Source organism: Miniopterus natalensis, chromosome X (assembly GCF_054644295.1).
Source record: "Miniopterus natalensis isolate mMinNat1 chromosome X, mMinNat1.hap1, whole genome shotgun sequence".
In the NCBI taxonomy this organism is placed as follows: domain Eukaryota; kingdom Metazoa; phylum Chordata; class Mammalia; order Chiroptera; family Miniopteridae; genus Miniopterus; species Miniopterus natalensis.
The window spans coordinates 47,282,581-47,300,304 of NC_142103.1; the positions used below are offsets into that span (position 1 = coordinate 47,282,581).

Consider the following 17,724-nt stretch of genomic DNA (forward strand, 5'->3'; position numbering starts at 1 on the left):
TGTTTAACGGTTATGGTTGGCTATTTTCTGGCACTAGTGTGTAACTGTTTGTTCAGGATTATAGAACAGGGTTGACAGTTAGATTAAAAATGAGGGTCACATGCTTCATGATTGAAAAATGAGGGTTACATGCTTCATTCCCTACTCTTATTTGTAAATTATGATGATAATTAAACCCTTAATTCTTCTTCGAAGAGTATATAATTATACTCAGTTCTGAGGACTTTTAGCTTTGCAGAGTTAATTCTATCTCTAATGAAGGATGCTAGGTGGTTAAGGAGACAGGGACCTATGATAAGGGTGAGTATAAGAAAGGGTAGGGGTACTTCTGTGGGTGCTGGATTAGTAGCCCTATACTGTTTTCCTAGGTAGGTTGGGGTAGAGGGTCCTGGTGGTGTTACAGGAATGGGAAGTTTTTCCTGTCATAGCTCTTTCCTTCAGGTGACCCTTTCCCTGTGGTCTAAGATAAAAATGGGATATAAATCCTTGTTGCAGCAAGAAGGCAGCTGCTGTTGGCCAGGTCTGTCTGCTACTTGGGTTCCAATTTGAGCTGGGTGTGGGAAGCAAAGCAGCCATGGGGGCAGGAGAGCTCCCTCAGAAGGAGTGAGGTTTCAGGCCCCTATAAAGTTGGGGGGTGAGGGTCTTTGCCCTATCTCTTTTGACCCCTCTGCGACTGTGCCTGTCTTAGGTTGTTCCTTCCTTGAAGAGTCTTACCCATCTCTGGCTAACCAGCCATCTTCTGGGGCAAAGCAGGGTGATGTGAGGTGTGTGAGTGAGTGAGGGGCATGTACTCCACAAGAGGTTCTGTTCTGTCTCTTGAGTAGTCTATTTCCCTGTAGCCTCCACACCCAGCACCTGCCTTGGGATCCCCTAGCCTGCGGGCAGGGCCCCAGCTTGGTTACATGTCTTGGGGAACCCAATTTCCTTCTCCAGAGAGGGCCTAGCTCACACTACTTGGTGAGAGACAGACTGATGGCACCGGCTACTATGAAGCCCTAACCTTAGCATGAACAGAAAGCCCAGGTAACAGAGGTGAGTAAGTGGATTGTGGGAGGACTGTCAGTCCCTCTTGGTAAAGGGCAAGAGGGGTTAATGTAGGACAGAGGAGGACCCGACTAATAGCATGTAGTCCCAGGGAGAGGGTTTTCCCAGCCCAGGATGTCAGGCTCTTAGCACAAAACAACTCTATGTATGGGGTACATACAAGACACCCCCAGTTATAGTAGAAAAAGGGGGGGTCCTCCCTGGAACAATGAGAGGGAGATTTAGGCTGAGGTTAGGTCTTTTTTGGATGGTGAGGAGAGTCCTAGTATCGTAGTTAGATAGAGCCAGATTCCCCAAGTCCAGCCTGTGAGCCAAGGGAAGTGGCTTCTATCCTGGGGTTGGAGGGAAAGTGGGTTACACTGTCCTACTGCACAGGTGGTGGGTGTTGCTGTCCTCTAAAGTTTTAGGAATTTGTCCCTATCTCTCTCCCAGGTGGCAAGGGTTTTACAACCTTAGCTGGGACAGAAGTAATGTGAGGAATATAAACATTGGGGATTGACAGGGCCTTTCCCTGGACATAGGTGAAAGTCAGTAGATTGTAGGCTATGCTCTGGGGACCAATACCCACACCCTGATTTGGATTGTTGGGGTATGGAGCATAGGGAATTCTTAGAATGGGCACACAGATTGATTTGGATAGCATGCTGGTTTAGATTCTAGTTGTAGCCTGGGTCCATGTAATTTGCTAGGACCGCCCCTGAGATGCCATTTCGGACTTCCCAATAGTAGGATGCCTTAGATACAGATACCGGTGACCAAATGAGATAAATAAGGGTTATAGATATTAAGAAAGAGAATCTCCCCTCTTTAGTCTTATCTTGAGCAGGTTGCCAGTCGGCTGGGATGTCTAGCTGGAGTCTGCTGACTTGAGGCAGGAGTGCTGGATTCAGGTGGAGAAGCAGTCGACCTTGACTGCTGTAAGCATGGTTAAATGATGAGGAAGGGCCCTTTCCAGGTAGGTTGTAGTCCGTTTTTTAGGTGAGTTTTAACCTACACCGAGTCCACAGGTTAGAATGGGTGTACAGGGTCCGAAGAGGGTAGAGGGAGAATCTGGTGAACTTGATGATGTACTTTAGCCTGAGTATCCTGCAGAGCCTTGGAGAAACCTGCAGGAGAGTCAGGGGCAAAAGACTGTCCAGTTTTCACTGTGTCTCTAGAACAAGCCTAGTCAAGGTTTTTGTTTTTTCTTTTCTTTTTCTTTAAACAAAAAAACAAAGAGAAGACAGTACAATCTTCCCTATCTGAACTGGTCTGCAGTCAGCCAGAATGTAGGGCAGGGTCTTCTAATGATGCGATGATGCATCAATCTCATCACCTGGAATCTGGGAACACAACAAACCCTTATAACCTACTACAAGACTGCCTATCAGCCCTCATTCTGCCACAGGATTAGCCCAAGTTTGTATTTAACATTTATTTTTAAGGTAGGTAAACATGTTATCAAGGTATTATGCAATAAATTACATCTTTTGCATAAGTGGTCCCCTGGTTGCACTTTCTGAGCACAAAAACAACGCTGGCATGATTACATATACTCGTATCATAGGCTACAAACATTGTTCAAAGGCAGTATGAATTTTTAAAGTTGGATGGACCCTTGAACAGTTAATCTTTGCTCTTAAGGAATAAAAATCAAAATAGTCCTATACTGTATTTTACAAATGTTTTAGCAGCCTACAAAATTTTTTCAGTTATAGTTATATAAAACTAATTATATTATGATTTATTTTGAAATATAGTTTACAACTATATCAGTTATACATATACTGGTACTTTAGCACAAGGGCAAACTTTAAAAACAAATTATTTCAGACCTTTAAAATTAGGCTATTGTGTAAAAAAGACTGTATGGTCTTACATTCAGCGAATTCATACTAAAATACTCTGTTTTTGTAAGATGAATACCAAAACTTTACATATGCTATAAGTTTATTATATATTTACATGGTTTTTTCTTTCTTTGGTACTCAAAAACTTTTACATTATATAGCTTTCTACTTGAAGCAAGCTTGCAGGGATGATTTGAGGCCAGATCACTGTCAGAATAGCTTGTGTAGTGCTAGAATTCAAAAATGTATTTTGAAAGCTATTCTGTGGCCACTAAATACTGTTGTTTCTATAAAAAATGGTTTTGGCACATCTGTTGCAGTTCACCTATCTACTGCATATAAGAAATGGGGTCTTGAGGACACGGTCTCATTCTAAATAGCTCCTAATGCTCCTTCTACATTCACTACTGTTCTGTTTACTAAACTGTGACTATTTTGTAAGGAAAATTCACATTTTGTTTTGGCAGTGTATCATGCTATTGGCATATTACTGGTTTAAGTGGTTCTAGGACATTAAACTAGTTCTTAATCCCTCTCTTGACTAGATGCTTATAACCAGATTCACTAGCTTTCAACAGGTAAATCTACTGACTTCTGAGTGATAATCTTAAATTAGTATTTTACCCCAAAAAGCAATAGGAAATGTTGATTCCTTTACTAGTCCCCAAATCTAAACTTGAATGGTTTCACATAAGTTGCTGACAATCGTCCCACGTGGGATGATGGGTACGAAACACAGACTCTAGTAGCCCAATAAGGGCCTGCGATCTTTTCTGAAAAAGGGGAATTCTGGGCTTTTCAGTTATACAGGTCATTAGATGAGAAGGGAATGTAAACAAGAAATGAGGATCTTCCCCTTGAGTCCCCGTATGGAGGGGGGGCCTCCTGCAAGGGGAGAATGGCGCTAGAAGATGATGGTGCCTCCTGCATGGCCATTAAGGTGGAACTGCGGGTCTGATGAGGGGAGGGAGACACCCAACATGGGGCTTGAACCCATGACACAGAGATTAAGAGTCTCATGCTCTACCGACTGAGCTAGCCGGGCAAGCTGCACTTCGGGCACCAGAGTTCTCATCACTACCAGCTGAAGTCTCTTTACTATGCCCAATTCTCAACCTCCCTGGGCAGGTGTGTAGGAAAGGGCAGGGGAGGGAGGGGCGGTGGGACTTGCTGGGGCAGGGGGAGCCTTCCCCCACTCCAGGGCCCGGCCCACTCCCCGCAGGCCGCCCAGCGACTGCATGGGCCCCAGGTTCCAGGTCTAGTGAGACTGGACCATGATCTGGGGCTCAGCAGCCTCCTCCGCCGAGGTGCCCTGCAGCTGGCCCTGCGGAGGCAGAATCCCGACTTTACTGTGGCGCTAGGGACTCAGCCTGGCCCAGCCAGCCTGTGGAAGGCAGCTCCATGCAGCCACCTCTTCTGCCCCCACCCATAGAGAAACTAATTGAGAGAAACTAATTGAGACAAGTAGAGCAGCCAGGGGAAAAAGAATGAGAAGGGCTCCTGACGCCGTCCTAAAAAAAATATTAGTCAGGCTTCGGGCAGGATGAGACAGAAAATGAGAAGGAAAGTAAAGAATTGAGTCTTAAGGGGGGAATAGATACAGAGACTGCCCTGGAACACCAGGTCTGTGACCCAGGACAAAATGGACTCAACATAGAGGGATGGTGGACTAAACCATGAAATATCTTCTAATATACATGAAATAAAGGATACAAAGGGAGATAGAATGTCCTGTAAAAAGGAACTAGACATCAAGACCACAATAATTTCTTCTGCCCCTCCTGTGTGCCTGGTATTAGCGTCGGAGACAAACAAAGGGAAGGGAAGCCCACGAAGGGACCCTCTCAGGTGCCTGTCTGTCTGCTGCCTTGCGGTGCCTTAGTTCAGCCTTGACTAAGGTGCACTCCTATAAACCCCGAACCTGGTCAGCCAAAGCTGAGTCACCATTATGTCATTGCAGCCGACTACGGAGGCGGATTAGGGCCCACTCAAGTCCTGTAGCTATTGCCGTGTGAGTACAAATACAGTCACTCTCACACTCATTCAGAGGCTATTGCACTTTTTCCCTTTTCCCAGAGTGTCCTATTAAACATATGTCCGGCGAAGGGGAGGTGATCAAGTTCCCCTGACAAACAGAAAATCAGAACCTGGTCAGGGACCAGGACCAGAACCAGGAGAGGTTAAGCTCTTCTGGCAACCAGATTCCCCTGTCAGAGTCCCGACTTAAAGAGGAATGTCACACAGTTAGAACAGCCACACCTGGCCCCAATTGGTGATAATCCAGAGACTAGTCTTACCAGGAAATAACCAGAGAATAATTTGAAATTAATATAAAATTATTTCTTACCCCTGGAGGTGTCCTGAGAGATTCCAAACTGATAGATGGCTAAAGGGCATCAGCTTTTGACCTGCAGGGGAGAAGTCCTCCTTGCGGGGCCCTAGGACATCATCATCAGGGGGTACCCCCCCATGACGGGAAGTTCCCCAGCGGGTCAGTCACGGAGGCCCAGGAGCCTGGATAAATTTAGCGTTAATCTCATTGGGGCCTCCAAATTTTATACCCAGTTTTCATGAGTTTAATTCACACAGAGACCAAATTGAAGGTTTAGAATTTATTTAGCCCGCGCCTATGAATGGGTTCATACCCTAAACAGACTTGCAGCCCTGAACAGTCTTCACAGGGAGAATATAAAGGCAAAACTGCATCCTGGTTGGCATGGAGAGGGGTGGGAACCTAGGAAAGCAATGTACAGAAGCCAAAACAAGTATTGTTTAACAGTTACAGTTGGCTATTTCCTGGCACTAGTGTGTAACTGTTTGTTCAGGGTTATAGAACAGGGTTGACAGATTAAAAATGCGGGTCACATGCTTCATGATTGAAAAATGAGGGTTACATGCTTCATATTAAGTAGATCTACCAGGAATCTCAGTCTTTTTGGAGGTCTCTGGTGCATGCTAATGTCAGACGCTGTGTGTGACTGGCCCTGAGTACCCTGTTTGGAGCTATCAACAACTGTCAGCTCGAGGTCTCCTTTGCTGGGGCTGAGTGGGGTTGGACAGGACTAAGATGCACACCAAAATCTGCTTTCCCAAGGCCCAGGTCCAGAAGCAGATTAGGCAAAGACTCAAAGCAATCTGACTTCTGCCTCTGCCTGCAGCTGATTAATCTGATTCTCTTAATGAGCCTCAGGCTATAGAAACTCCTTACGGTAGGGCAAGAGGTTTTCCAGCCAGGTGGGGTAATTTCTCTCCCAGCCCCAGACAAAAGCAGCAAATTGTCTGCTTGAAAAAGATGTCCTCTGCAGTATAGGGGAATTACTGGGCAGAGGAATCCAGATGGGTGCCCTCTGAACTCAATCTCCAGAGCCCACAAGCATAGATTCTCTTCACACAGCTCCAGTCCATTCTGCCCTCCCTCTGCTGGAGCTCAAGGTGAGTGGCTGCACACCAAACTTTGTGCATTTGCTCTTTAAGAGGGTCCCTTCAGTTCCAGCCTTCTCTCTCTGGCAGACAGAAACCCCATTGCTTTTCACAGCCAGATGTTATGTGGGCACGTTTCTCAGTTCTGGTGCTCTTGGCTGTGAAGCCCAGCCTGGGGTTTAGGCCCTACAGTCCTCAGTGTGAACCTCCCAGAGTTGAGATATTCCTTTGGACCTTCAGCTGCCTGTGGGAGCCCAGCCAGCCCTCTTGTGCTTCCATACTTCCTAGCAGTCACTTTTTCTCCTTGGTTATGAGGGTGCTCTCCAGCTCATCTTCAGTTGCAGTTGATTATTCAGGATGTTTTTTCTATATTTTAATTGTAATTCCAGTTTGGTCCTGGGAGAGTGTCAGTGTAGCTTCCACTCAGTCTGCCACCACCTTTAATCCTCCATGTGGTTGATTTCAAATTTCATAACATTATGGCCAGAGAATATGCTTGATATGATTTTAATTTTCTTAAATTTATTGAGATTTGTTTTGTGCCCTAACATGTAGTCTAGAAACATTACATGTGCACTTGAAAAGAATGTATATTCTGCTGCCTTGGGGTGGAATGCCCTGAAGATATCGATTAAATCCATTTGATGTAGTGTGTCATTTAAGGTCACCATCTCCTTCCTGATTTTTTGTCTGGAAAATCTACCCTTTCATGTCAATGAGGTGTTAAAATCCCCTACTATAACTGTATTATGGTTAGTCTTTCCCTTATGTCCATCAAGATTTGCTTTACATTTTTAGGTGCTCCTATGTTGGGTGCATGTTTACAAGAGTTATATTCTCTTGTTGGATTGATCCCTGTATTGTTAATAGTGTCCTTCTTTGTCTCATACTATATCCTTGGTTTTAAAATTTATTTTGTCAGATATCGATATTGCTACTCCAGGTTTTTGTGTTTTGTTTTGTTTTTTTCCTTTCCAGGTGCATGAAATATCTTTTTCCCTTCCTTTACTTTCATTTGGTGTGTATCTTTCATTCTGAGGTGGGTTTCTTGAAGACAGCATATGCATGGATCTTGTTTTCTTCTCCATTCAGCTAGCTGATGTCTTTTGATTGGAGCATTTAAGCCATTTACATTTAAAATGATTATTGATAGGTGTGTATTTATTGCCATTTTATTTTTTTCCTCTGTGATTTTTTTTTTTCTTTTTCTTCTTCTGCTCCTTAACATTTCTTGTAATGCCAGTTTGGTGGTAACAAGCTCCTTTAGCTTTTCCTTGTCTGGGAAGCTCTTATTACTCCTTCTATTTAAATGATAGCCTTTCTGGATAATGCAGCCTTGGTTGTAGGTCCTTCCTTTTCTTCAGTTTTAGTATTTCATGCTAATCTCTTCTGGCCTGAAATGTTTCTTTTGAGAAATCAGCTGGAAGTCCTATGGGAGCTCCCTTGTAGATCACTGACTTCCTAGATTCTCTGAGGATTTCAATATTCTTTCTTTGTCTTTAGCTTTTGGCATTTTAATTATGATGTGTCTTGGTGTGGGCCTCTTTGGGTCCATCTTGTTTGGGATTAACTGAGTTTTACCTGACTTGTATGTCTTTTTCTTTCACCAGGTTAGTGAAGTTTTGAGACATTATTTCTTTAAACAGGTTCTCAATCCCTTGCTCTCTGTCTTCTCCTTCTGGTACCCCTATCACATTGATGTTGTTATGCTTCTTGTTGTCACAAAAGTCTTAAACTATCCTCACTTTTTCTGAGTCCTTTTTCTTTTTGTTGCTCTGATTGGGTGTTTTTTCCTACCTTCCAAATCACTGATTTGATTCTCTTTCATTGAACCTGCTGTTTATTCCTTCTATTGTATTTTTTATTTCAGATATGGCATTCTTTATTTCTGACTGGTCCTTTTTTTATGGTTGCTATAGCTTTTTTCATGCTGTTGCTATATCTTTTTTCATGCAGTTGAGCATCTTTATAATCATTACTTTGAACCCTGTATCTGATAAGTTGCTTACCTCCCCTTCATTTAGCTCTTCTGGAAAATTTTCTTGTTCTATCATTTGGGACCTGTTTCTTTGTCTCCCTATTTTGCCCATTTGTGCATCAGCTCAACCTTCAGGCTGGCTGACAGTGAGACCCAAATCACAACACAGTAGGCAGACTGCTGTGCACGTGCAAATCACATGAATTGAAATTCACCTCAGCAGGGTTTGTGCCTGCCAAAATCTGCTTGTATGTCTGGCAGGGTGTGGCTCAACGGTTGAGCATTGACCTAGGATCCAGGATATCACAGTTTGATTCCCAGTCAGGGCACATGCTCGGGTTGTGGGCTCAATCCCCAGTTGGGGGCATGCAGGAAGCAGCTGATCAATAAAGGCTTTCTCATCATTGATGTTTCTCTCTCCCTCTCCCTTCCTCTCTCTGAAATCAATAAAGATATATTTAAAAATAATAATAATGTCCCTGAAATCAATAAAGATATATTTTTTTAAATCTGCCTGTGGATATGCTGCTTGTGAAACTTAATGGATCCTGCTCTGTTGTCTGAAGCTGGCCACTGGGTGTACCGGTCTTGACCTCTTCAGATGGACTCTCTTGCAGGCCAATGTAAGACACTGTCTGTGCTTGGCCCTGAGCAACCTGTTTGGAGCTATCAATGATGCATAGCTTTTATCTCCCTCTGCTGGGCATGTGTGGGTGTGAGAAAGACCAAGCTGTGCACTAAGTTCTGCTTTTACCAACCCTGGGTCCAGAAGCAGATCAGGCAAAAGACTCAAAGTACCCAGGGATCTGCCTCTGCCTTCAGGCTGTCAGTCTCAGTCACTTAATGAACCTCAGGCTGTAGTCAGGGCTTAATCTTCACAGGGTGGCTGTGAGGGATCCCAAAGTCTGTGGCTATTACTTTCCCTCAGGCTAATGTTGCTTGGATGGTAATGGTCTACTTGAGAAAGACGGCTTCTGCAGTATGGGGGAATGACTCAGCACAGGGATCCAGAAAGCTGTCCTCTCATCTCTCTCCCAGAGCCACCAATCCCAGAATCTCCTCACATAGCTCTCATCCACTCTGCCTTCCCTCTGCTGGAGCCCAAGGTGAGTGACTGCACATGAAACTTTTTGTTGCCACTTTTAAGAGGGTACCTGCATTTCCAGCCATCTCTCCTTGGCAGACATAAACTCTGCTTCTTTTCACAGCCAGATGTTATGGACACCTTTCCCAGTTCTGGCACTCTGGGCTGTGGAACCTGGTTTGGGGTTTAAAGCCCAGACTTCTCAGAGGAATTCCCTGCAGCTGAGAATCCTTCCAGAACTTCAACTGCTGCTTGTGGGAGCCCATCCAGCCTTCTCATGCCTCCACACTTTTTACCAGTCTTCATGTGGCCTCCTCTTTAAGTTCTTGGTTATAAGGTTTCTCTCCAGCTAGTCTTCAGTTGGTTCTTCAGGATGATTTTTCTATATTTTAGTTATAATTCTACTTTGGTCCTAGGAGAAGGTCAGTGTAGCTTCTACCTAATCTGCTGCCATGTTGTTCTCCCTCACAATATTATTGAGTATATATCTTATGCTGTATTTCACATCCCCATGAATAATTTGTAACTACCACTTTGTACTTCTTTATCTCTTGACTTCTTTCACCCAGTCCTCCAACCTCCCTGGAGGGTATTTTGCTAAGTGAAATATGTAAATCAGAGAAAGACAAAGACCATATGATTTCACTTATATGTGGAATATAGAGAACAATATAATCAAACAAATAAAACAGAAACAGACTCATATATAGAGAAAGCAGACCAATGGTTGCCAGAAAGGAAGGGAGTTGGGGAACTAGTTGAAAAAGGTGAAGAGATTGAGAAGTACAGATTGGTAATTACAAAATATTCATGGGGATGTAAAATACAGCATAGGAAATATAGTCAATAATACTGTAATAAGTATGCATGGTGCCAGGTGGGTACTGGAAATATCATGGGGAACAGTTTGTAAACTATATGATTTGTCTAACCACTATGCTCTACACCTGAAACTAATACAAAATAATAGTGAATGTAAACTGTAATGGAAAAAAATAAATTTAAGAAATATAAAAGAAAAAAAGAAAAAGACAATCCATGGAATGGGAGAACATATTTGTAAATCATATATCTGATAAGACGTTTTCTTTTTTTTCCCTAATATATCTTTATTTCATAAAGAGGGAAGGAGAGGGAGAAAGAGAGATAGAAATATCAATGATGAGAGAGTTGTCATTGATTGGCTGCCTCCTGCATGCCCCTGACTGGGGATCTAGCCTGCAACCCAGGCATGTGCCCTGACCGGGAATGGAACTGCAATCTCCTGGATTCTAGGTCAATGCTCAACTGTTGAGCTACACCCGGCCAGGCAAGACTTGTTTTCTGAATATACTGTATAAAGAACACTTAAAATTCAACAATAAAAATATAACCCAATTAAAAATGTAGAGTATTTGAAAGGATATATTTACATAGTAGTTATACAAATAATCAGAATCACATAAAAAGATGCTCAACATATTTAGTCATCAGAGAAATGTAAGTCACAATTATAATGAGATACCAATTTTCAGCCACTAAAATGACTATATTCAAAATGACAAATGATAACTGTCAGCCGGAAAATGAAGACATTGTAATCCTCATATACTGCTGGTGGGAATGTAAAATAGTGCAGCAATTTTAGAAAATTTTGGCAGATCCTCAAAATTTTAAACATAGAACTACCATATGACTTATATATACACTCCAAAAAAACTAAAAACACAATTTGAAGCAAAAAAAAATAACACAAATATTCATAGCAGAATTATGCATAATAGCCCAAAAGTGGAAACAACCTGATGTCTGTCAACTGGTTAATAGATAAACAACAGATGGTTATATCAATATAATGGACTATTATTTGGCCATAAAAAATGAAGTACTGATGCATTCTGCATCATGGATGAAGCTGAAAAACATGCTACCGCAAAGAAGCCAGTCACAAAGGACCACATATAGTATGATCTCATTTATGTGAAATATTCAGAATAAGTAAATTCATAGGAACAGAAAGTAGATTAGTGGTTGTATAGGCCTGAGGGAGGGGTAGATGGGGAGTGACTGCTAATGAATACAGAGTTTATTTGTTGGGCGATGAAATGTTCTAAAGTTAAATTGTGATGGTTGCACAACCCACAATATGGTAAAAATCTTCAAATTGTACACTTTAAGTGGTTAAATTATATGGTATGTGAATTATGTATCAATAAAGAATTTAAAAAAGAAATTATGCTAAAGTAATAATTGTATAAACAGTATGGTTACTATTTAAATAGAAATTCAAATTTTTGTTTGCTTAATGAAAGGAGATGACTGATAATATTCAGAGATGAGGTGGGGGAGACAGGGGTGGAAAATCAGAAGGTTCAAATTAATCAAATGTGAGTGTCCCTTACTCAGTTTTATTGGAATTTTTCAAAAGAAAAAATTTATTTTACTCAGGAAAAAAATAAGATTTATGTCAATCTTTCTATATTTTCAACATCCAAAGCTGAGTAATAAAATCCATGTGAACCTTTTTCCTTTTGCTGAATAAGTGGAATATATGCAATTAAATCTGACTCCACAAAATTCTTTATGTTTAGACTTTCCCAAGCAAATAATTAACACTCTCTATTTCAAAATTCTGTTTCCCTGTACACTCAGATTCCCAAAGAAATGTTGGCATTTAACGCTACAATCAACAACCAATTTGCATTGTTTGCGGAAAATAAACATCTTCCTGAAGGTCATATATTCCTAAGGGCAATTCACTTCTAAAATGAAAAATAAAATATTAGGTCTGAGTTACACACAGAAAGATGCCAAAAGTTATATAACAATTAGCCAGTTATACTTTGCAGGTAAATTTTGTGAAAATTGTTTATAAAACTCACTTTAATAATCAGAATTTCCCTTCCTTTTCTTGTATCTACCAGACATATAGTGCTCAGCTGACAAGATGAAAAATTTCATTTTAGGGAGACTCAATCCAACCTTTTACTTTAAATATACATATATGCTAGTTGTAAGGTATAATCTAGTAGATACAAACATCTCAAAAAGGTCACGTATTTTTGAAGACTGTTTGTTTTTGACAGTGTTAACTTACTGGATACTAAAATAAAAGTAAAAATGTCTACACAGAATACTGCAAGTAGCATCATCAGCATTTAATAAAGCGCAGGAAAAAATATTGACCAATTTTTTAGAACATTTTCCAGAATCTACTACAAAGCACTCCATGTTCTCTAGAGTTCTCCAGAGCATATTTTTGTACACAAAATAATGGAATATTTCTTTGACTCCAGTGTGTATTGAAAAATTCAGGACCTTAAAATGGAAATTTAGAAATTGCATTCAAATTGCTTTCTTTGTTATTATCTCTCTAAAAAAACGTGCATTACTCATCTAAAATTACTATTAAACTATTTAGAAACTCCAGGAACTCATCAATTATATTTCTAAAAGTATTGAGTTTATTTTCAATCATAACATCAAGTTTGAATCACAGTAAACAAAGCCATGTCTTCATTATATGTTGATTTTAGCACAGAGCACATACCTGAATACATCAAATGACAATGATAACATAATTTTAAAAGGTGTTTTATTAATAAAGTAGTGTGGAACTAAAGCACAATATGTATATTTTCTGGGTAAGTAATTAAGGATGATATTTCTTTTCTTCTTAGAAGTCTTTAGAATTAACATTTTAAAATTGATGCTTGTGCTATTCTCTGGAAAAGAGGCATAGAAAATACTCTCTATACTTAGATTAATGTATTCATACAATATGTGGCCATGATGAAATACAAAGGTCAAATATCTGCGAAATAGTGGCATTTGTGATAACAATTTGTTTTAAAAGGGGGAACCTACTAAGATACTGCTAGCAAAGACCCCCAAAAAACAGACTTAGGCAATTAATGTTGACATATTTTATAACAGTTAATTAAAAGTCTGAGCTCTTTACAAAAGGTTGCCTCTTTAAATGTACTTACCATCCCACTTCCATAACATACATATGCATATTTCACAGCAGCAAGCAACTTCGAAATATGATTACATCAGAGCTGTGTAGTTAAGCAAGAAATCTGTCAAATGAATGCATTTTTTTTTTTGTGGGAGGTTATCTGTTCTGATCACTTAAATGTGCAAGAAAGGCTACATTTAGAATCCTGAAAAACCTGTAGTTCAGTACATAGAAGTTTCAACTACAAAAGAATGGGAATGTTATAATTACTATAGGAAATTACAGTGTTTTCCATATCACAAAAATTGCCTGCAACTACTTTTTAGTCACAATAATGTCACATAAAAAAGATACATGTTTTTGTTCCCTAAAATTAATGAGGCAATTTGGAAACAAAAGACAGATTCTCTCTCCCCTTTTGAAATTCCTCAATGTAGAGCTACAGATATACTTAAGCTGCAATAATAATACCAACAAAATACACAAGTGTTTGCTTTTAAAAATCATTGAAGTACACAAAATGCCCTGGCAGATAACAAAACTATTCTATGACATCTACTTAAAATTTTACGTTCATCTCACATTCTCCTCATCATAACATTCACATTTAATTATGTATTCATTTTGATTGTTTGCATGCGAAAACACCAACTAATCTATTATTTCAACACTAAGCCTATTTCTTTTGAAGCCAAGATAATTTTGTTATTTTATAAAAACAATGGAGACTCCTTTTCCACGATGCTTAAGGCAGAATGTTTAAGTTTCATGCTTGCTGCTTTGCTTGCGCTTCTGCTTCCTGAAATGAAAAAAACAAACAAAACAGTTAGATTTAAATATCACAAAGCAGACACCCATGTATATTTTGGTTGGACTACATTAGCTTAAATCACTAAGAATAGTAATTTAAAAACAGAAAGTGACCTTCGGAAAAGACTGTCCAACCCAAGATATGACTCATCCTTGGTGCAGCATATCTACACTATGTACTATACCCACTTGGTGGTCACTTAGTAGATGTCCCAGTTATCAGATTAACTGCCATAGTGTTACAGTGCTTGTGTTCAAATTACCCTTATTCTACTTAATAATCCCCCCCCAAATAGTATTATTGCTGGCAGTTCAAATATGCTAAAGAGAAGCCATAAAGTGTTCCTTTTAAGTGAAAAGGGGAGTACAGTAAAATAAAATTTTAGAGAGACCATATTTACATAACTTTTATTACAGCATGTTTTAATTATTCTATTTTATTCTTATTTTTTGTTGTTACTCTCTTACTGTGCCTAATTTATAAATTAAACATTATCATAGGTATGTATGTATAAGAAAATAATAGTATATATAAGGTTCAATACTATCCATAGTTTTAGGCATGCACTTTTAATGTATCCCCCATGAATAAGGGGGGACTACTCTACACTACCACCATGTGCAGGTACATCCCAATGCAGTGGTTCCTGTTGCCATCTCTATAAAAGATGCCTTAGTGTAACTTCAGTATTTTGGAATCCATAACAGCTCTAATGTCACGTCTTCTGTGATCCCGTCCCCAAACTCCTTACTAGTAATAGATGATTATTTCCTCTGGACACCTATAGCACTTTATTCAAACCAGTAGTATAGAATTTGTCATAATATATCTTTTTAATTTTTTTAATAATATGTCTTAAATTATAATTATGTGTAGACATATATGCTGTATAATTATCTGTATACATGTCCCTCATTAGATAATAAAAACTTTGAAACAGAGACTAGGATGTATTCTCTGTATTTGCCCCACCATCAAGGCCAAGTCAGTGCTTGATATTCAATAAATACTTAAGTGAACAAATGAATGAATGACTGCTACTTTTAATTGAAGAAGAGAGAGACACTGTCACATAAAACAGACTATCCTCCTTTTAACACTTCCTAAAATATGTACTGAAATCAATGACTTAAATTGGGATTTACTAACTTGTTTAACCAAAAATGAGTTACCTGGTACACTGCTGGTGGGAATGCAGACTGGTGCAACCACTATGGAAAAACAGTATGGAGTTTCCTCAAAAAATTAAAAATGGAGCTGCTTTTTGACCCAGTGATCCCACTTCTGAGAGTATATCCTAAGAATCCTGAAGCACCAGTCAGAAAGGACATATGCCCCTCTATGTTCATAGCAGTGCAATTTACAATAGCTAAGATCTGGAAACAGCCCAAGTGCCCATCAGTAGATGAGTGGATTAAAAAAGTTTTGGGACATTTACACCATGGAATACTATGCAGCTGCATAGAAGAAGGATCTTGTACAGTCTGGGACAGTATGGATGGACCTGGAGAATGTTATGCTAAGCGAAATGAGCCAGGCAGAGAAAGACAAACATCACATGATCTCACTTATATGTGGAATCTAAAGAACTTAATAAACTGATGAACAGAAATGATTCAATGACATGGAAGCATGGATCAGACTGACAAATCTCAGAAGGATGGAAGGGAGCAGGTGGATGGAAGGGGAGAGATTAACCAAAGAACTTATATGCGTATATGCACAACCCAAGGACACAGACAATGGTGTCGTGAGGGACTGGGGAGGAAAGTGGGGCAGGATGGGGGGGGGGTCAATGGGGAGGAAAAGGGACATCTGTACTATTCTGAACAACAAAAGGGTTACCTAACATTTCTTATGACTTACATTACACAAAGCCTAAAATAAGCAATTTTAAGGAAGTTTGACAAAAAAACAGAATTTCACAGTAACTCAGATAATAATGCTAGTAAATGCTTTCTAGTGAAAATACAAACAATAACACAGACTCAAATTTGGAGTAAGAGCTGGAGTTCAATGAATCTGTTCAATATAAAATCAGTTGCTAATGGCAAAATGTAAACTGATGGAATAGGGAAAATATTTCTGCTCAAGTGATTCAGTGTGGAGAAGGCCTACAGGAAAAGGCAAAGGTATATTTATTTCTGTACTTTATCTCCAATCTTATTTATTTATTTATTTATTTATTTATTTATTTATTTATTTATTTATTCATTTATATACTTACTTTTATCTTTATGCTGAAAGTATAACAGATGTCCGCTTTATCCCCCTCATTAACCCTCTCCTCCCATCACTTGGCCACTTCCCAGGCTTTCACCACACCATGGATTATGCATATATGCACATAATTTCTTTGGTTAATCTCTTCTCACCCCACCTCTTTCCCTCTGAGAACTGTCTGTCTGTTGACTGCTTCCATGTCTTTGGATCTATTTTGTTTGTCAATTTATTTTGTTCATTAGACTCCACCAAATAAGTGAGATCATGTGATATTTGTCTTTCTCTGACTGCCTTATATTGCTTACCATAATACCTTCCAGGTCTCTCCATGCTGTCTCAAAAGGTAATAAATCCTTCCTTTTTACAGTTGTGTAGTATTCCATTGTGTAAACGTACTGCAACTTTTTTATCTATTCATCTACTGATGGCCTCTTGGGCTGTTTCTAGATCTTAGCTATTGTAAATAAGGCTGCTATGAACATATAGGTGCATATATTCTTTCTGATTGGTGTTTCAGGCTTCTTAGGATATATTCCTAGAAGTGGGATCACTGGGTCAAATGGCAGTTCCATTTTTAATTTCTTGAGGAAATTCCATATTGTTTTCCATAGTGGCTGCACCAGACTCCATTCCCACCAGCAATGTACTAGGAGTTCCTTTTTCTCCATAACCTCTCCAGCACTTGTCATTTGTTAATTTACTGATGGTAGCCATTTGGGCCCGTATGAGGTGGTACCTCACTGTTGTTTTAATTTGCATCTCTCTGATGATTAATGACAATGATTAATGATTAATGAGCATTTTTTCATGTCTCTTAGCTATTTGTATGCCCTCTTTGGAAAAGTGTCTATGTAGGTCCTCTGCCCATTTTTAAATTGTGTTGTCTTCTTTTATTAAGTTGTACGAGCACTTTATATATTTTGGAAATAACCCCTTATCAGATGCATCATTGACAAATATGTTCTCCCATACAGTGGGTTCCCTTTACATTTTGGATGCCGGTATCTTTTGCTGTGCAGAAGCTTTTTATTTTAATGTAGTCCCATTTGTCTATAGTTTCCTTTGACTCCCTTGTCCTAGGCATAACAGTGAAAATTCTGCTACATGAGATGTCTGATATTTTACTGCATATGGTTTCTTCTAAGATTTTTCTGGTTTCACAGCTTACATTTAAATCTTTAATCTATTTTGAGTTTATTTTTGTGTATGGTGGAATTTGGTGTTCTAGTTTCATTTTTTTGCATGTACCTGTCTAATTTTCCCAACATCATTTAGTGAAGAGACTGTCTTTACTCCATTGTATGCTATTGCCTCATATTAATTGAGCATAATGGCTTGGGTCAATTTCTGGGTTCTCTGTTCCATTATCTATGTGCCTGTTCTTGTGCCAGTACC

At 39.5% G+C, this 17,724-nt stretch overlaps 1 protein-coding gene and 1 non-coding gene across 3 annotated transcripts in view; both read right to left on the reverse strand.

The window, feature by feature from the left end:
* Positions 1-3,845: 3,845 nt before the first annotated feature.
* TRNAK-CUU (transfer RNA lysine (anticodon CUU)) lies at positions 3,846-3,918 on the reverse strand. Its single transcript has one exon. It is a non-coding gene; the product is annotated as a tRNA-Lys (tRNA).
* Positions 3,919-12,775: 8,857 nt separating this feature from the next.
* SH3BGRL (SH3 domain binding glutamate rich protein like) overlaps positions 12,776-17,724 on the reverse strand; it is a 98,830-nt gene continuing 93,881 nt past the window's right edge. For both annotated transcript variants that reach the window (XM_016205126.2, XM_016205127.2), the window contains one exon: positions 12,776-14,094. In XM_016205126.2, the coding sequence (XP_016060612.1) occupies positions 14,062-14,094 (33 nt within the window). In that variant the 3' untranslated portion in view covers positions 12,776-14,061. The remainder of the gene's footprint in view (positions 14,095-17,724) is intronic.